The sequence below is a fragment of the Chenopodium album genome, chromosome 14 (assembly GCF_948465745.1).
Source record: "Chenopodium album chromosome 14, dcCheAlbu1.1, whole genome shotgun sequence".
Taxonomy (NCBI): domain Eukaryota; kingdom Viridiplantae; phylum Streptophyta; class Magnoliopsida; order Caryophyllales; family Amaranthaceae; genus Chenopodium; species Chenopodium album.
In genome coordinates, this window is record NC_137847.1 from 25,979,375 (window position 1) to 25,995,889 (window position 16,515).

Genomic DNA, 16,515 nt, shown 5'->3' on the forward strand with positions numbered 1-16,515 from the left:
GGGTTTTTCTTTTATTGATGTTCCAAATGGAGCATGGGGTGGACAACCTTGTCTATTGCTTAATCCAATGAATAAAATGAAATGATTTAACTACTATTAACTAGTGGAGTCTTGTATAAAACTGACATTTGAGTTGTGTGTTGAGTCTATAATTTAATTGTGTGCAATGATTGAATGTTAGTAGCATGTTAGGGACTTTTTATTATATTTTGTAGGTTGTATGTACTCAGCTTTGCTGATTGCGTGCTTTGTGTGTCTTTTTTTGGTCATGGCCTTTGCCTTTCAATGACCCTGTGACGATCCAATTTTTACACTTGTAATATTGGGGAGCAGATTAACCACAGGTTCTTACACATGCAGCATTCACATCTAGGTGGTGGGATCTTGAGTGGAGTGTTGGTTGCTTTTCACATTTTATTTTGCTACTTACTTTTAAAGTTATTTAAACTCGATTTCATTTTTATACTACTTCTACTGGTTTGAGTTTTAAATAATGGCCTTAATGGTTCCAAGTTGTAAAACTTAATTTGGTTTTGTTTGTTGGTTTGAAACTTATTTATAACCGATTTAGTTTTTCCACTGCTAATTTCTGATATAGCCTTAAGGTTTGAACACGTGGCGGTAGCACGTCAGTAATTCTCTTGGATATTGTTCAGGGTACTCACAGGTTTAAAGAGAGAATTATTGGGGTGTTACATTTAGAGGTAGTATATCCTTGACTTCATACAACATAGAAATAACTTAGAACTAGTTTTTAGCCCGGAAGATGCCCTGGATAATAATTTTAGATTGAAACAAAATTTTAATAATAAAATTAGGTGACATATAATCATAAACTAGTTAATTTTTTTTTTAAAAGATTACTGTTTTTTAGAAGTACTTGTACTATTTATTTATTCAAAAATTATTGAACATCAAAATTTATTACTATATCTAATAGTAAGTATCCTAAGTTGTTCAATTATTTTAATTTCTAAGCCTTTCCCTAAAATTGACATATTTTTGGGGGAAAAAAAAAATTAACATAAAAAGTGCAATACATATTTAGATTACATATTTTAAATAGTTGTAGCCTGTAGGGTTGTATGTCTGAGCATATGTAAAAGATGAGATTAGTTTTGACAAGATTCTCTTTAAAAATTTAGGACTTGAACTTTGATTGAAAAAAAAAAAATCTAAGTGAGGAGAAGTGAAAAAAAATTAGTGTGGGTAAAGGCTCAAACCTAGGACCAGTTGTTTCATTCAAAAACTTTTTACCACCAGATCAAAGGGCAAAGACAATTTCTCATTGAATTAATTTACATAATTAGTATATACGAAGTATATAAATTGTAGAAGTGTGAAAGTTATGAACATGATTAACATTGGACTGGTGGCAAAAGTTGAATCACAATGAAGTAATGAATATGATCATGGGTTCAAACAGACACGTGACAGAATTACATGAGCTCCAATTAGTGGGTAAACACTTTGAGGGAAAAAAGACAAATAAAGTATAATATACACCCAACTCTTTCACCACAACAAAAGTATATGGAATACAAGTATAAGAGGGTGATTTTCAATGAAACAGGAATCTCAACAAGCTCATTAAGCATCAAACACCCTACATGCACATTTGTTTGATGTGATAATCTGTATCATAACTTCTAAACCACCCATCTTCAAGGACTGACTACAGGCTTTCTCACCCTCGTTTGGTAACCGCCAATCTCCTATTAAACAAGATTAGAAACTTCTTGAATTGAATGTGACAAGCTCCAATACCCTACAAATCAATATTTAAAATAGTGGGTGTAACCTAACAACTAGCTAGCTTGAAAATTAAGAAAGAATTGCAGTTTTTGAACCAGAACTTCAGCAGATCCATAAATAGGCTTGCTATTGTTCAGCCAGTCTTTCTCTAAAACCCCCATTTTAGTACTGACGCGCATCTCTTCCAGGAATTCAGATACTATTGAATAAATAGAAATCTTTAACACATCTGCTAATGCATACGACTTTGAGTGTAAAGGGCTACCCCTTTTCTTGTTCATGGCAGTAGCAATTTCTCTTCTAGTAGTGCTGTTTGTAGCCCATTTAATGCCAGCAGGACCCAATATATGATTTGGGGATTGCAAGTTAATTTTCTTTCCCATTGATGTTTCGACAGCAATCAGACAGGATAACAGCATTGATAACACCATTGCATGGCTCCCAGATAATTGAGCAACTCCAAACCTGTCTTCCTTGTGAGAGTGTACTTCTAAAGATGCAACAGTTTGGGCACACCAAGCATACATCTGCAGAAACAGGATCAGAGCCAAAGATTAGGATTATGAGGGTTTCCTTAAATATGCCACAAAAAGGAAGAAAAAGTAGATTCTGAAGAGATGCCGAAGACAAGAAGCCAACTCAGCCAGTTACACAAGGAAACCACTCTAACCAAGAATACACCATATAAAATCTTACCAGCCTAAGGTTTCGAAACTAATTCTGCCAAAGATGTTACACCATATAATAGCTTCCTACAGAAGGAGATATAGCCACGAGGAGAAATATAGCGATAAAATAGTGACCAAAAAGAGAAGAAAAACAGAACATGAAAAACTTAAAAATTTCACCTTGCTAGGCCACTGAAAATTTAAACAGTAGCTTTTAAGGGCAACTGAAGTAATATCAGATACCTGACCAGCCAAAAAGAACTTGAAGCCATCCAAGTATCTAGCCCACAAAAAAGTGAATTAAATGAAAGTCAAGCTCATTGATCCCAAGTTGGAAGAATGTCACAAACTCCTTGACCTGCTTAGTTTTTAAAATCAATGATTCATCTGATCTTATTGATTAATTTGACAAGGAAATCAATCCAAAATTTACCACAAATCATTAAGGCATTCTCCTATGTGTTTCAGTTCAAAAATTACTTTGTTTAACAGGTTACTCAATACAGAACAACTCTGATTTTTCATTGTTTTAGCTAACTGCCTAATTAATTTGATTAGCTTACACAGTGTTACCTGATTCACTAATTCACTCCTGCTAACTATGGCCCGAAACATATAAATTGGTAACTTTTGGACTAACAAAATTAGATTTTGTTTTGTATCCCAAAGCATATTGTAAATAAAAAACACTGAGCACATTGTGGCTAGAGTCAGTGGCAATCCTTCAGATCTTATATAATATTCCATATGATGATACATCCTTTTTTCCCCAATATACATTTAATTTCTGTTACCATTCCCATTTGCAACGAAGAAAATGTTCCGGGGCCATCAAAATGAAATTCTATGGGAAACCTTTGTCTTTTCACTTTGAATAAAAAGCCTAAATCAAAATACCAAATAGGCCCCTTTAACTTTGTTTCTCATTGCTCTTCTCTGATCCCCATATAGAAAATTGATGAGCTCTGAAAATAATAATCTAGACAGATCTTTAGGATCTTCAGGTGAGAAGATTTTTGTTTCATACCTTACAGCAAGAGTGTGCTAGGAGCTGGAATCAAAACAGAGAAAATTCTAAGTACAGTAGAGAGAAAATACATCATATCTTTAACTGATGATATGATGTATTGCTAATCAGTTTCATCAACAATACAACTCTCCTTCTTTCAAGAGGAAGGAATCTCTCCCAATGCTTCTCACTACAATTTTCTGGATGATTCTCTCTTCCTACAAACTCCTCTATTTATAATCAGTTGCTAACAAACTCTTACAGCTAAGAAGGAATAACAAACTAATTCCAAATTAACTACATTACCCCAAAACCCACTAACAACCTCATAACAGACTTCCCCCTTATCACTCAAGTTGCTGGAAAATTCTTTTCGGCCTTCCTGCGAGCATAAGTGATTATGGGCCGGGCTGATTCCTTGTAGAGTGATTACGAGATTGTCCACCACTCACGTTCTACACCAAGTTATTTGAATTGGTTAAGAATGGACATCAATCTGCCTCTATATTCTTTAACACTTTTGGTTTTTTCATAGCGTCATACCCAAAATCACAAACTCCCTATTGACACAAAATGTGCATTAATTTCGTTTAAATGTTTCCCTCAACCTACTCCTTAATTTTCTCCCATGCTCCTCTATTGAGCGTGATCTTGACCCTAACCCTCTTCCATAAAATCCATCAGCAATCCAAATCGAAAAGCATAATGAGGAAATGTCAACAAAGCCCCAGAAACTCCCGTGTCAGCATTTGGTGAATGAGAAGAAAGCGACTGATTATAAAAGCTTGTAAAACACCCAACAAAGCATGGGAAAGCATTAGCAGGGACCTAGCACGAACCCTCAAATCAGATTGAATCTCATAAGGGAGTTTAAGACATTAGGTATGACGAAAACCAGAGTTGAAATATGGAGAATGATTATATCTATAATCAATTAAATACATCAATTGCTAAGAGAATTTTCTAACCAAAAATTGGTGGATGACATAAAGTAACTATTCTGAAAGCACAAGACACATACACTTCATCACTATATAGATACTATAAACCTATTAAGTTAAAATTTTCACAATAAATAATTCTCTTTGAATTACGGATCAAAGGAGAGTAATGAGGATGAATGATGGTGAAAATAAAGTTTGAGTTGAAAGTAACTTTGCGGACATAATTTATAATTCAAAGGTGATAGTGTAGCATTTATAAGAAGATTAGTCATGAAGAAGAATGTTGCCGCAAAGGAAAACCCTAATGCTTCAAATGTAAAAAATGGGGCATTTGGCGAATAATTGTAGATTAAAAAAATGATTACACAAACATGGTAAAAGTGACCATGAAAGAATATAAGTTTATAATTTGTGAGTGAGCAATAGGAGGAATGACAATCGGTCACACAGAAGCCACCAATACCTTTACATGCTAGCAATGCAAGCGACACGTTGCAATGATATGGTGCCGGTAATTGCATGCATCAATAAGTATGAAATTCAAGAAATTTGCATCATGAGTGAAGAGTTCACATCTTTTAACTTGAAAATGTTAGATACTGCTACCAAATTTGTGAGGTTATATATCATGCATAAAAAGTGAATAGTTTATTAGCAAAATAATAATAACAAAATTTAGTTCACATATGCAGTCATGACTGTAGTAACGGTTGCATTGTCATGGAACAACTTGTAACGGAGAATAAAATGGATAGCATCTAACGTGGAGTAAGAATTTTAAAAAAAATCAAATTAATGGATTAAGCCTTATTTAAATTAATGTTCATGTTAGTTCCTTCAACATAATAAAATTAAATATATCATAATATGGGTGGATAACATATTTGGTGAACAAAAAATTACTTAAGATGGTATGAAATGGATAAAAACTATTTTAACACCACAAGCCACCATAGCATAATGGACAATGTTAACCCTAATGTGTTTTGATTCTGACTAAGCAAACTTAAGGATTAATGATCTTTACTATTTACTATTGTTTAGGTGTCGCCGGGTTTTGGAAACGGATGAAGCACTAGGTCTAGAATAGGAACAAACACAAATGGAAGCAAGATAAATCAACAAGGACATATTCCTTTATAGGAGCTGCAAGCTAAAGATGCAAAAGAAAGGATGCTAAATAAGATTAACTTTCTAGGATAAATAGTAAAACACTTTATTGGTTGAGATTTGTTGAGAATTTAGTTTGCGGATTGGTTCTTGGAATGTGGGGTCTCTTACGGGAAAATCAGCAGAATTGGTAGAAGTAATGAAAAGACGACGCGTGAACATCATGTGCCTCCAAGAGACAAGATGGACAGGAGAAGGAGCTCGAGGCTTGGTTTTGGGGTATAAGGTATGGTATGTTGGGCAAGAAACGAGCCACAGAACAAGGAATGGTGGAGCTAGGAACGGAGTTGGTGTGGTTCTCGATGAGAGGTTGGCAAAAGAGGTGATCGAGGTCTATCGGAAGAACGATAGGTTGATAAGGCTGAAGTTGCTATGTGGCAAGGAGATTGTGAATGTTATCAGTGCTTATGCTCCCCAAGTGGGTTTAGATGCAGAAGAGAAACGACAATTTTGGGAGGACCTAGACGAGGTGGTGCAGGGTGTCCACCACTCAGAGAAGTTATATATTGGAGGGGATCTAAATGGGCACGTTGGGGCGAGCCGAGATGGCTATGAGAGTGTGCATGGAGGCTTTGGGTATGGGCAGAGGGACGCCGGTGGTGAAGCTATTATGGATTTTGCCCAATCATATGATTTAATTTTGGCTAATACTTGGTTTAAGAAGAGGGATTCACACTTGATAACTTTTCGGAATGGAGCAAATGCAACTCAAATAGACTTCCTGCTCACAAGGAGCATAGATAGACAAAGTTGCATAAACTGTAAGGTTATCCCAGGGGAGAGTGTGGTCACCCAACACCGGCTATTGGTAATGACTATTCGTCTGAAAGAGAAGGCGAAGAAAAAAGTTAGACAAGAAGAACCAAGGATAAGATGGTGGACCCTAAGGGATGCAAAAGCTAAGGTTTTTACAGAAAAGGTAATTGAAGAAGCGGATTGGGATGGAGAGGTGGATCCGGACATGACCTGGTTACGAATGAAGAACTGTTTCCTAAGAGTGGCCAAAGAGGTCTTAGGGGAAGTAAGGGGAAGAACTTCGGTACAGAGAGATACTTCGTGGTGGAATGAAGAGGTGAAAGCAGTAATTAAGCAAAAAAGGGAATGCTATCAAGCCTTAGGAAAATGTAGGAGTGATGAAACCTTTGCAGCGTATAAGGAGGCTAAGAGTAAGGCAAAGGCAGCTGTTCGCCAAGCAAAAGAAAAGGCATATCAGGAGGTTTATGAAAAGCTTGATTCCAAGGAAGGAGAAAGGATCATTTATAAGATGGCAAAGAGAAGACAAGAGGCAAGGAAGGATATTGGCATGGTGAAGTGTGTCAAAGATAAGAACCAAATGGTCCTAGTGCAAGAGGAGGGCATCAAGGACAGGTGGAAGGGGTACTTCGATGAATTATTTAATGGAAGTAATGGAGTTGTGATAGGAGATACCTCTATGAGTGATGAAGAAATCAACATGGAGTATGTGCGAAGGATTAGGAGAGTAGAGGTGGAGATTGCACTGAGGAAGATGAAACCTAAGAAGGCGGTTGGCCCTGATGGGGTACCGATAGAGGTGTGGAGGTGTTTGGGTAAGATTGGTATTGATTGGTTAACAAACCTTTTCAACAAGATATGGACGGCTACAAGGATCCCACAAGATTGGAGGAAGAGCACCTTGGTCCCGGTTTATAAAAACAAAGGAGACGCTCAAGATTGTTCTAACTATCGAGGAATTAAGCTTATGAGCCATACTATGAAGTTGTGGGAAAGGGTGATTGAACAAAGGTTGAGGGCATGCACAAGCATTTCAGATAACCAATTTGGTTTTATGCCTGGGAGATCTACTATGGAGGCAATCCATTTGATAAGACAAATGATGGAGTTTTATAGGGTAAAGAAGAAAGATCTTCATATGGTCTTTATTGATTTAGAGAAGGCATATGACAAGGTGCCAAGAGAGATACTTTGGTGGGCAATGTTGAAGAAAGGTATCCCACGAAGGTATGTAGACCTAGTTAAGGATATGTATCGGGATGTGTCAACAAATGTGAGGACATGCGGAGGGTTGACAAAAGATTTCCCTATTACAATCGGATTGCATCAAGGGTCTGCATTAAGCCCTTTTCTTTTTGCAACGGTTCTAGACGAATTAACTAGACCAATTCAAGATGAGGTTCCATGGTGTATGCTGTTCGCAGATGATATCGTTTTGGTGGATGAGACTAAGGATGGGGTTAATGTCAAGTTGGAGCAATGGAGGCAAAGGTTGGAATCTAGAGGGTTTAAGCTAAGTCGGAGTAAGACTGAATATTTGGTATGTCGTTTTGGCACTCAGAGGGGGACAAGCAATGAAGTGGTGAGTTTGGATGGAAAGGATTTGACCATGAGTGAATGTTTTAAGTACCTAGGGTCGATCATCCAGAAGAATGGTGACATTGATCAAGACGTGACCCACAGGATTAAGTCAGGGTGGCTTAAATGGAGAGCGGCCACGGGAGTGCTATGCGACCGCAGCATTCCCTTAAAGTTGAAGGGAAAATTCTACAGGACTGCCATAAGACCAGTGTTGCTCTATGGTACAGAATGTTGGGCTTCTAAGAAAGAGCATATTAAAAAGATGGAGGTTACGGAAATGCGCATGTTAAGGTGGATGTGTGGAAACACTTTAAGAGATAGAATCAGAAATGAGGTTATTCGCAAGAAAGTAGGTGTGGCGGGCATTGTAGATAAATTAAGGGAAAATCGTCTGCGTTGGTTTGGACATGTAAGACGGAGACCCGAGGGTGCACCGGTGCGAAGAGTGGAAGAGTGGGACCATGGAGGGATTAAACGAGGAAGAGGGAGACCAAAGATGACTTGGTTGGAAGGAGTGAGGAAGGATATGAAGTGCATGGATTTACGTGAGGATGAAGTTTTGGATCGTAAGGGATGGAGGAGAAAGATTTATGTTGATGACTACACGGAATAATCAAATTTGGTTCATGTTAGCCGACCCCACTTTTGGGATTAAGGCTTTGATTGATTGATTGATTGATTGGTTGAGATTTGTGTCGAAAGATGAAATTTTAAAAAAACATGCCACAAAAAGATTTGCTTAAAAGTAGGATTTTAGTTATGTTTTTATTGAAAATGGATTTGGCGTTTATTTGGATAAATTAATAACTAAAAAGTCTATTTAATTTATGATAGAAAAATTAGTTTTGAAAATCCCACTCTTGTGACAAAGTGTTATTTATTGTGGAAGTTATAAATTACACATTTTTCATTATTTAAGGTTTGATGAGAGAAAAAAAAAAGGACACTTGAGAAAATCCCCACTCTTGTGAGTTGTGACAAAGTGTTATTTATTGTGGAAGTTATAAATTACACGTTTTCCATTATTTAAGGTTTGTTGAGAAAAATGAGGGTGCTTGGGATCTTGAGAAGTCTACTGCCCGTCATGTGCTTGTTATACTTGACCTAAAGATAAGAAACATAGGAGTTAGTGAGGAACATGGACTGTTAGTGGGTATCCTAAACTTCTACAAATAGGGTCAGGTTATTTCCAAACAAACCACCTGACAAAAGCATAAAAACAACCTTAGTGAATGATAGAAAGTGAATCCACTTGAGTCTTAATAATTCTTGTGTTTTTCATACAACTATTCTTCTTGAGTTGTAATCATAGGTAAATGGAATGTATTGAGCTCAGCAATAGATTAAAAAGTTGTTGGGTACTCAAGTTCGTTCATTAAAAATTAGAGTTTTGGCTTATAATCGGTTGTTACACTATTATAGTGAAGAGTATTGATTTAAAATCCCGAGTAGGTTAGAGGATTTAATTCTTGGTCGGGCCTTGAAAAGTTACCTCGTAAAATCTCTATTGCACATTAAGTTCCTTATAACTTTAAGTAAAAAGAAATCTATAAAGTTTAGTGTAATTGGAGCTTAGTTGGCTAATGCTCAGCGAGCAAGTTAGGAAGTTGTTACAAGTTTGTTAGGTTGTTAGTGTAATTATAAATTATAAATAATCTGTTATCTTGTAAGAGAACTCATTCATTGATTTTCAGCAATAAAAATCATCTTTCTCACTCTTTCTTTTATCTTTTTCTCTCTCCTCTGTTAAGCCAGGTATTGTTCTTCACTGATCAATAGATTCCTGCCATTGAATTGCTGGGTTTCTTAGCAAATTGCAGTAAGAATCCAGTATACTCCTTGTATACTGTTACATTTAGCTACATTGCCAATCTTAAAATTGACCACCGTCTTTTGGTATTCATATTTTGTCACACTCTGACAAGGCATTATGTAACCGGGTTTTCTGAAACAACAAATCAATAATACAGTACAAAAATGGAATGTGACAGCCAAGTTTTCATTCCAATGTTATTAGTGTTGTTTCTAAAATAGATTATATAGAAATAAAAACTGCTTAATTTTGAAATGCAGTACACAACAAATCAACTACTTGAGTCAAATAACAAATAAAGCTAAAACTTGAGGAAGCATAACCTGATAACATAGTTGACTCACTAACTATAACACAAAAATCGATGGGATCTTAAGAACCACTAATTCCAAACAATCTTTGCCACTTCCGTATTGCTTTTTGAATAACTAACTAATAAACATATGCTCCTAAGTCCTAAATACAAGGAACTGTTTTGAATTAATTGTCCAACATATTCCTTACGTTTTAAGAGTATATGTTTATCAAACATACGAAAGTTGTAGAGAATTATTAGTTGAAGTTAGTAGGCTTTAGGAACCTTTTGTTTGTTATGTCATAGTAAGTGGAAAATATATGCTATTTACTGATTCAGTTCATAGGATTAATGCTTCCCCAATCTTTAGCTTTATTTGTTTTCTGACTTAACATTAATTGTTTGTTGATGTGTATTTTTATCGGGAATAACTCAATTAGTTTAGGCTTTTTTTCATTCAATTTTCTTTGTCAAATTTGAGTGTGGAATTGTCTAGAGGAGAAAAATAAATGAAACAAGAACTTATTTTGTCTTCCCCTTAGTTTTCTTTTTGCCAAACAGGACACTCTATTGCTATTCATACCCTCTTCTTAATTGGGTAACCAGACTTTATCAAGTGGATAAAAATGCCGACAAAAAATAAGAAAAAAGGATAGGCAAGGGATAATCATATAGGAAAAGCTGATTAATAAGCATCTCCATTACATTATGACCTTCTCTAAAACTATGACTTGCATCTCCTTTGGGGTAGCTCTTCTAGAATTTAGAGCCAAGTAACAACCTCCTCTTACAAAAAAAATATACTATTTGGGGAGAGTTATAGAAATGACAGATTAACTTTGAAAGAAAGGAAAATATTTACGTTACAAAAGACCTCCAAGGCCCTACATCAAAACATTCTACAATAGAGAGGTGATGAAGGAATGTAAGTTCATATAATAACAAGTCTAACAACCTTGCCTCATGTGGAGTTCAACTTTGGAGAACATAACACTTTAAACTTCATGTATTTCACATCCATTTGCAAACATAGGTTTTAGTTTCAAAAGCAGTATGGAATTCGAAGAATTAATTCAAAGAACCATCACGAAGTCCAAGTCATCTAGGACAAATACAAATATAAAGGTTCACTAAATTAATAAGGTATATAAAAGTTTGATATAAAACAAAATATAGATATAAAATAAAATAAAAGGAATAAAACTTATTACCTGGAAATCACTAAATGATTCGAGAATTTCAGAGCTATGAAAATTTTCATTCGGTGAGCTTAGTTGATGAGATAGCTTGTTTATTTTAGAGCTTGTTAAGCCTTCAGCTAAGTTGGAAGTAAACTGCTCTAAAGGCCTTAAGCACGCTGCAACCACTCTCTTGTATGTCTCACCAGTTTCCTCAAAGAAGGCAGCTCGACGCCAGGGTTCAACATTACTTCCACACACCATGTATAAATCAAGGTATGCAAGATACTGCAGCAGAGATCTAGGTTGACTGTCCTCCAAAGCAGTAAGAAGTGATTCACTGGGATTTGTTTCCACTGCAGCAGATCCTTTTGATGGAGCAAACACAAATCTCTTCGTATGCAGAACCTATGTAAAAATAAGATTAAACAATGGTGAGAATTTGGAGTCTAGCCTTCTAGAACATACAATTTTCACAGTCAACCTTAAAAGAACATAAAAGTCACAAAATTCAACCTACATACATAAGGATATGCAAGTATAACTCAAATACATTAAAAGTATCAGCTCTAAGCTACATGGATTGTAAAGGGTTGTTTATCAGCTCTATGCAAATCCATGGACATCAAATTCATAATTATGCCTGAATTAGATGCAAGCTACAACGGAACAGTAGTAAGATTCTTACAATCTTGTAACATTCACCATGTAGATTACATCCTACTAAAACAAACGGGTCCCTCAACCACATTGACATTCCCAGCAAGAAAAGAAGCCCTTAATATATATCTCCCTACTACCCCATTCCAGAAGAATTAAAAAATAGGGGGGTGAATATATGAGGGAAAACAGATGAGACGAGGTTGTTAGGATCATGACTCCCTAATGGAAATCTCCAAGATTTCCTTGCTACCCACTTATCACACATTTGCTAATATATTACTTGCCTCATGGGCTCAATTCCACGCAACTTGCCATATCCCAACAAAAGCAAATAACTCATGCTACGAAGACTAAACACTTTACTTCCAAGTGTTAAGCATGCTAAGCAATCCACGGGATCAACCATTACACATTCATGGGCCCTGAAACCAAAATCTAGGATTGTGACTCCCTAATTATGTTAATAGCAAGCAATAAAAATGAAGAAATAAGCGCACGAAACAACAATATAGTCACACACAAAGATTGTACGTGGAAAACCAAGAACCAGAAGAAAAACCGCAAAGATTGCTACCCATGAATCACACATTACCTAAAATATTGTGTTTAGTGTCATGGGCTCAATTCAATGCCCCACTTGTCAAATCCCAAAGTAAGCAAATAACTCCATGCAAGTTGAATCTAGCACACACAACCTCACACCATAGGCCCAACCTTGTAGCTCATCCAAGATTCACACAATAGGCTCCACAACCCCAACACTTAGATATAAGACTACCAAGTCATGCCACTTGGACACTTGAGATAACAAACAATTCAATGATTAGTACCTCTATTTATTTAGTACACAAGTCAAATAAGTAAATGCTGTCAACTCATGACTTCTTATGCTTCTTATAGAGAGCTATCAATTTACCACCATTAGTAAAAAGTTTTTAACTCACCAACCCGCCTACTTTTCCACCATCACATGTTTACTTTTCTCACAATATAAAGTGAACCCATTAACTTAAATATACATTAAACAACTGACTCAATATTTTCTTAAACTATACCAATTGGCTGTTAGTGGTGATTGGGACTCCACTTGGTAGGGAAGACACGTGTTCGATCTCCCGCAACAACAATTGGAAGGGGACTGGAACCTAACCACCCAAAAATGATCCCGAATCCGAATTAGCCCAAAGGGTGAACTTGGTGGAACACCAAAAAAGAAAAAAAATTTAACTATGTCCCCAAACACATGGGTCAATTTTACCAAAACACAGAGGAAGTAGGATAAAACACTCTGGAACTTCACATGGTATGTGAAAGAATATAATTTGTAAAAAAACACAAAAAAATAAATAAATAAATAAATAAAAAGGGAGGGCATGGGATGAAACCAAGACCATCCTCACCACTTATTGACATGTTTAATCTGAGATGATGTTGGATACATGCTTTAAACTAAGAAAGACAAAGTTAGGCATAAGATGCATATTAACAAAAGCAACTACCAAACATTAGGGAAAATCTTGCAATTATTGCAAATGTCTTTTAGCCCGATTTTCCCATTATTTTTTGGCTTTCCTTTCAACAAATATATTTGGCAGACAATTTTTCCATTTACTAAAAATGAAACTGATTGAATAAATGTGTTGCCTTTTTGGCCATTGACCTATTCAGATTAAATTGCCGATTTGCCAAGAGCTAACCATATATTGTATTAATGTCTTAGAGCTAATCACCACACAACTTTTAAACAACTAATGCTACAAGTTGTATAGAACAGTCAACAACAATAACAAACATTACTGGTAGATCAACTGGTTGACCAACTGAGTAACAAGGTCTTAATATTAGTGATGAGATCACAAACAAGTCAAATTTAAGCAGAAAATTTCATATTTTATTAAATGAGTCAAGAAAAGTCAAATAGATTCTAAGATGTTTCCATGGTTGTATGAAGATAAATAACACACAGGGAAAAAATAGAACATAGCAGAACAGTATGTCAGACTAAATCAATAAGTATATTTAATAGTTAAGTTAACACATTCATCATATACATAGCAATAATATCGAATAAACATGATTCAAATCGCAAACAAACCTTATGCAAATGAAGTATCAGTTCCCAGGAGAGAAAAACTGCAAAGTTTCCTACGTAAAAGATAAAATGCTCTGAAAAATATTGTCCTGCAACCGAACTTCTGTGCTGATCAGGCAAGAGGAGAACAAACAATGCTGAAAACATGTAGGATGCAACCGAAAGCTTCAGAGCTTGTCTAACAGCTGAAAGAAGCCCCATCTTATAGCTAAAGAAAGGTGGGCGCTGTCAAAAAAACAAAATTAAGCTTACTTCAAGTAAACCATAAATTTGATAGTAACTTCTGAAAACACATTCTTATAATTAAAATGACACTGTCATAGAATAGGAGTTTAATTCATAATATACAGTATAGAATTAAGGCCTTGTTTAGTTCTCCTTATTTTTACTTATTTCGGAAAAAATAAGTTCATATCATATCACATCAGAAAAAAAATAAGTTCAAATCAGATTAGAAAAAATAAGTTCAGATTAGATCATCGTTTTATGTGCATTTTTTTATCGCTAAATATCTTTAATTTCGTAATGAAAAAAATTATGAAAATTACATGTTAATAAAATACACATTATTACGAATCTAACGAGATCCCACTTGCTATAGTTTTACCTTACAGATTATCGTACACTTAAGGTCAAAGATTAGTCAAATCAGACAATAAGATCAGTCAGAGCAAAAATCAGGTGAACTAAACAAGGCCTAAGTCCTTGGAAATCCATTCAGTTAATGACACTGACATAAATTAGCCATAAAAAGGTCTCACTAGATAATGCTTAGCAAACTCTATAGCTATATTGATTGATTTACACTCCATAACAGCTCTTCCAATAGGTTCTCTACCCAACCAAATTTCATACAGATCAGCTGTACACTGGTTGCTCACATTTAACATCCACAATTATTTAGAAATACATGCGAAGTGAAATTTTCATATCAAATGTTTAAATCAAGCTAACACCCCCCCCCCCCTTCCCCTTGATTTCATAAAACCAGATAATGGTCGAGTACTTTCGACTTCTGGCTCTCTCTCTCACCCGCTACTCTACTCATGCCGGAAAAAGATAGCCGCAGACAGATAAATGAGTAAATTCAACGAATACTAACTCGTCATTATTTGCTATCCAACTCCATGTCTATATCAAGCTCTCAGAGTGCCAAAACTTACCATATAACTCCATAACCTCATCCAGGTTCTTCTTGGGCATACCTCTTCTTCCCTAATAGTACAAGAATTTTCTTACCCATAACAAGAATCCCATATAACATCTAAAAACCTCCTCAATTCCTCATTACGCAGTCAAACCATCTAAGTCCTGCTTAAGCTTGAAAACAATTCTTGGCAGATTATCTCATCCAATTCTTCTTGGAGATACATCTTCTGCTCACATATCAAGTATCCCATATGACATTTAATGCCACCACATTACATGATCAATCCATCAAAATTTCAGCTTCTCAAATTTTAACATCGATACGAACCTACTAGTCATTCTCCCACTATTAGCTCTTTCTAAGATCACCCCTCAATCCATCCCATCTAAGTATAATTACACATTTAACTAAACATCTTGATCTCATCAGAAACTACTAACAAGATAAATAAACAAATAATTAAACAAAATAATTAATAAAAAATCAAATCGAAACATAAGTCACCTGAACAATAGGGAAATCCAACACCCAACGCTGATAAAATACACAATAAAACCCATAAAATAAACCAGCACAAAGACTCCGAAGCCCCAAAGTACTGATCAACCCACCAAATGAACAAGAAAAGCTACTCCCAACAATCGAAACCACCGCGCAAAAACCCGAAAGAGCCGAAACGCAAACAAGAACAACAGCAGTCAGTGAAGCCCGAGCTCGTCGGACAAAATCCTTGTTTAAGGAAGACAGACCACCGAAAACCAATCGGACAACACCAAGAGCAAGCTCTGGAAGAGAAGCATGGAGGCGGAACTGCGGGGAAGAGTTAAGTTGGACGGAAATGGAGAAGAGTAGCATTGAAAGGAGGAAGCAGAGAAGAGAGAGAGAACCGAAGAAGGAGGGGAAGAAGGGTTTTTGGGTGAAAGGAGAGAGAAGAAAAGCTTTGGTGAGTATGAAAATGGCGGATGATTGAATGGACTGCCATATTAAGAATGAAAGGAAGCGATTTTTTTCGATGTCTGATGGTGGCGCCATGGTCGGCGGTGGTGGTGGTGGTGGTGGTGTTGTTTTTGAAATCTGTTTCAGAGACCTAAAGTTCAGCTTGAGAGGGTTTTACACGCTTATAGAGGAATTTTGCCGAGACTAAAGCGGGATTATTTCTTTTATGGTATTTTTCGATTTAGTGAAAACAAGTAAACTGAACCAAGCTGATTGCTTGTTAAAAAAAAAAAAAAAAAAAAAAAACGAAATTGATTGGGGTTTAAATGAATAAACTGAACTGAAATTAAGAAAAATAGAATAGGCCTTTAATGGATTTGAGAGGTGGCAAGCGGTTCATATTAGAGTTTATATTTCTAGAGTGTAATCCCCCATATTTTCAAAATAAATTATTATATATTTCTATATTATTTAAATAAATATTTTATCTCGTTTTTGTTTAGGGTAA

The 16,515-nt window shown here is 35.8% G+C and overlaps 1 protein-coding gene across 1 annotated transcript; it reads right to left on the reverse strand.

Moving 5' to 3' along the window:
- Positions 1 to 1,469: 1,469 nt before the first annotated feature.
- LOC145579108 (uncharacterized) lies at positions 1,470 to 16,194 on the reverse strand. The gene is made up of 4 exons (XM_081636378.1): positions 15,576 to 16,194; positions 13,925 to 14,146; positions 11,200 to 11,574; positions 1,470 to 2,282 (listed from the first exon to the last, which is right to left on the reverse strand). The coding sequence occupies exons 1-4, from the start codon at positions 16,101 to 16,103 to the stop codon at positions 1,809 to 1,811; spliced, it is 1,599 nt and encodes a 532-aa protein (XP_081492504.1). The 5' UTR covers positions 16,104 to 16,194; the 3' UTR covers positions 1,470 to 1,808.
- Positions 16,195 to 16,515: the final 321 nt, after the last annotated feature.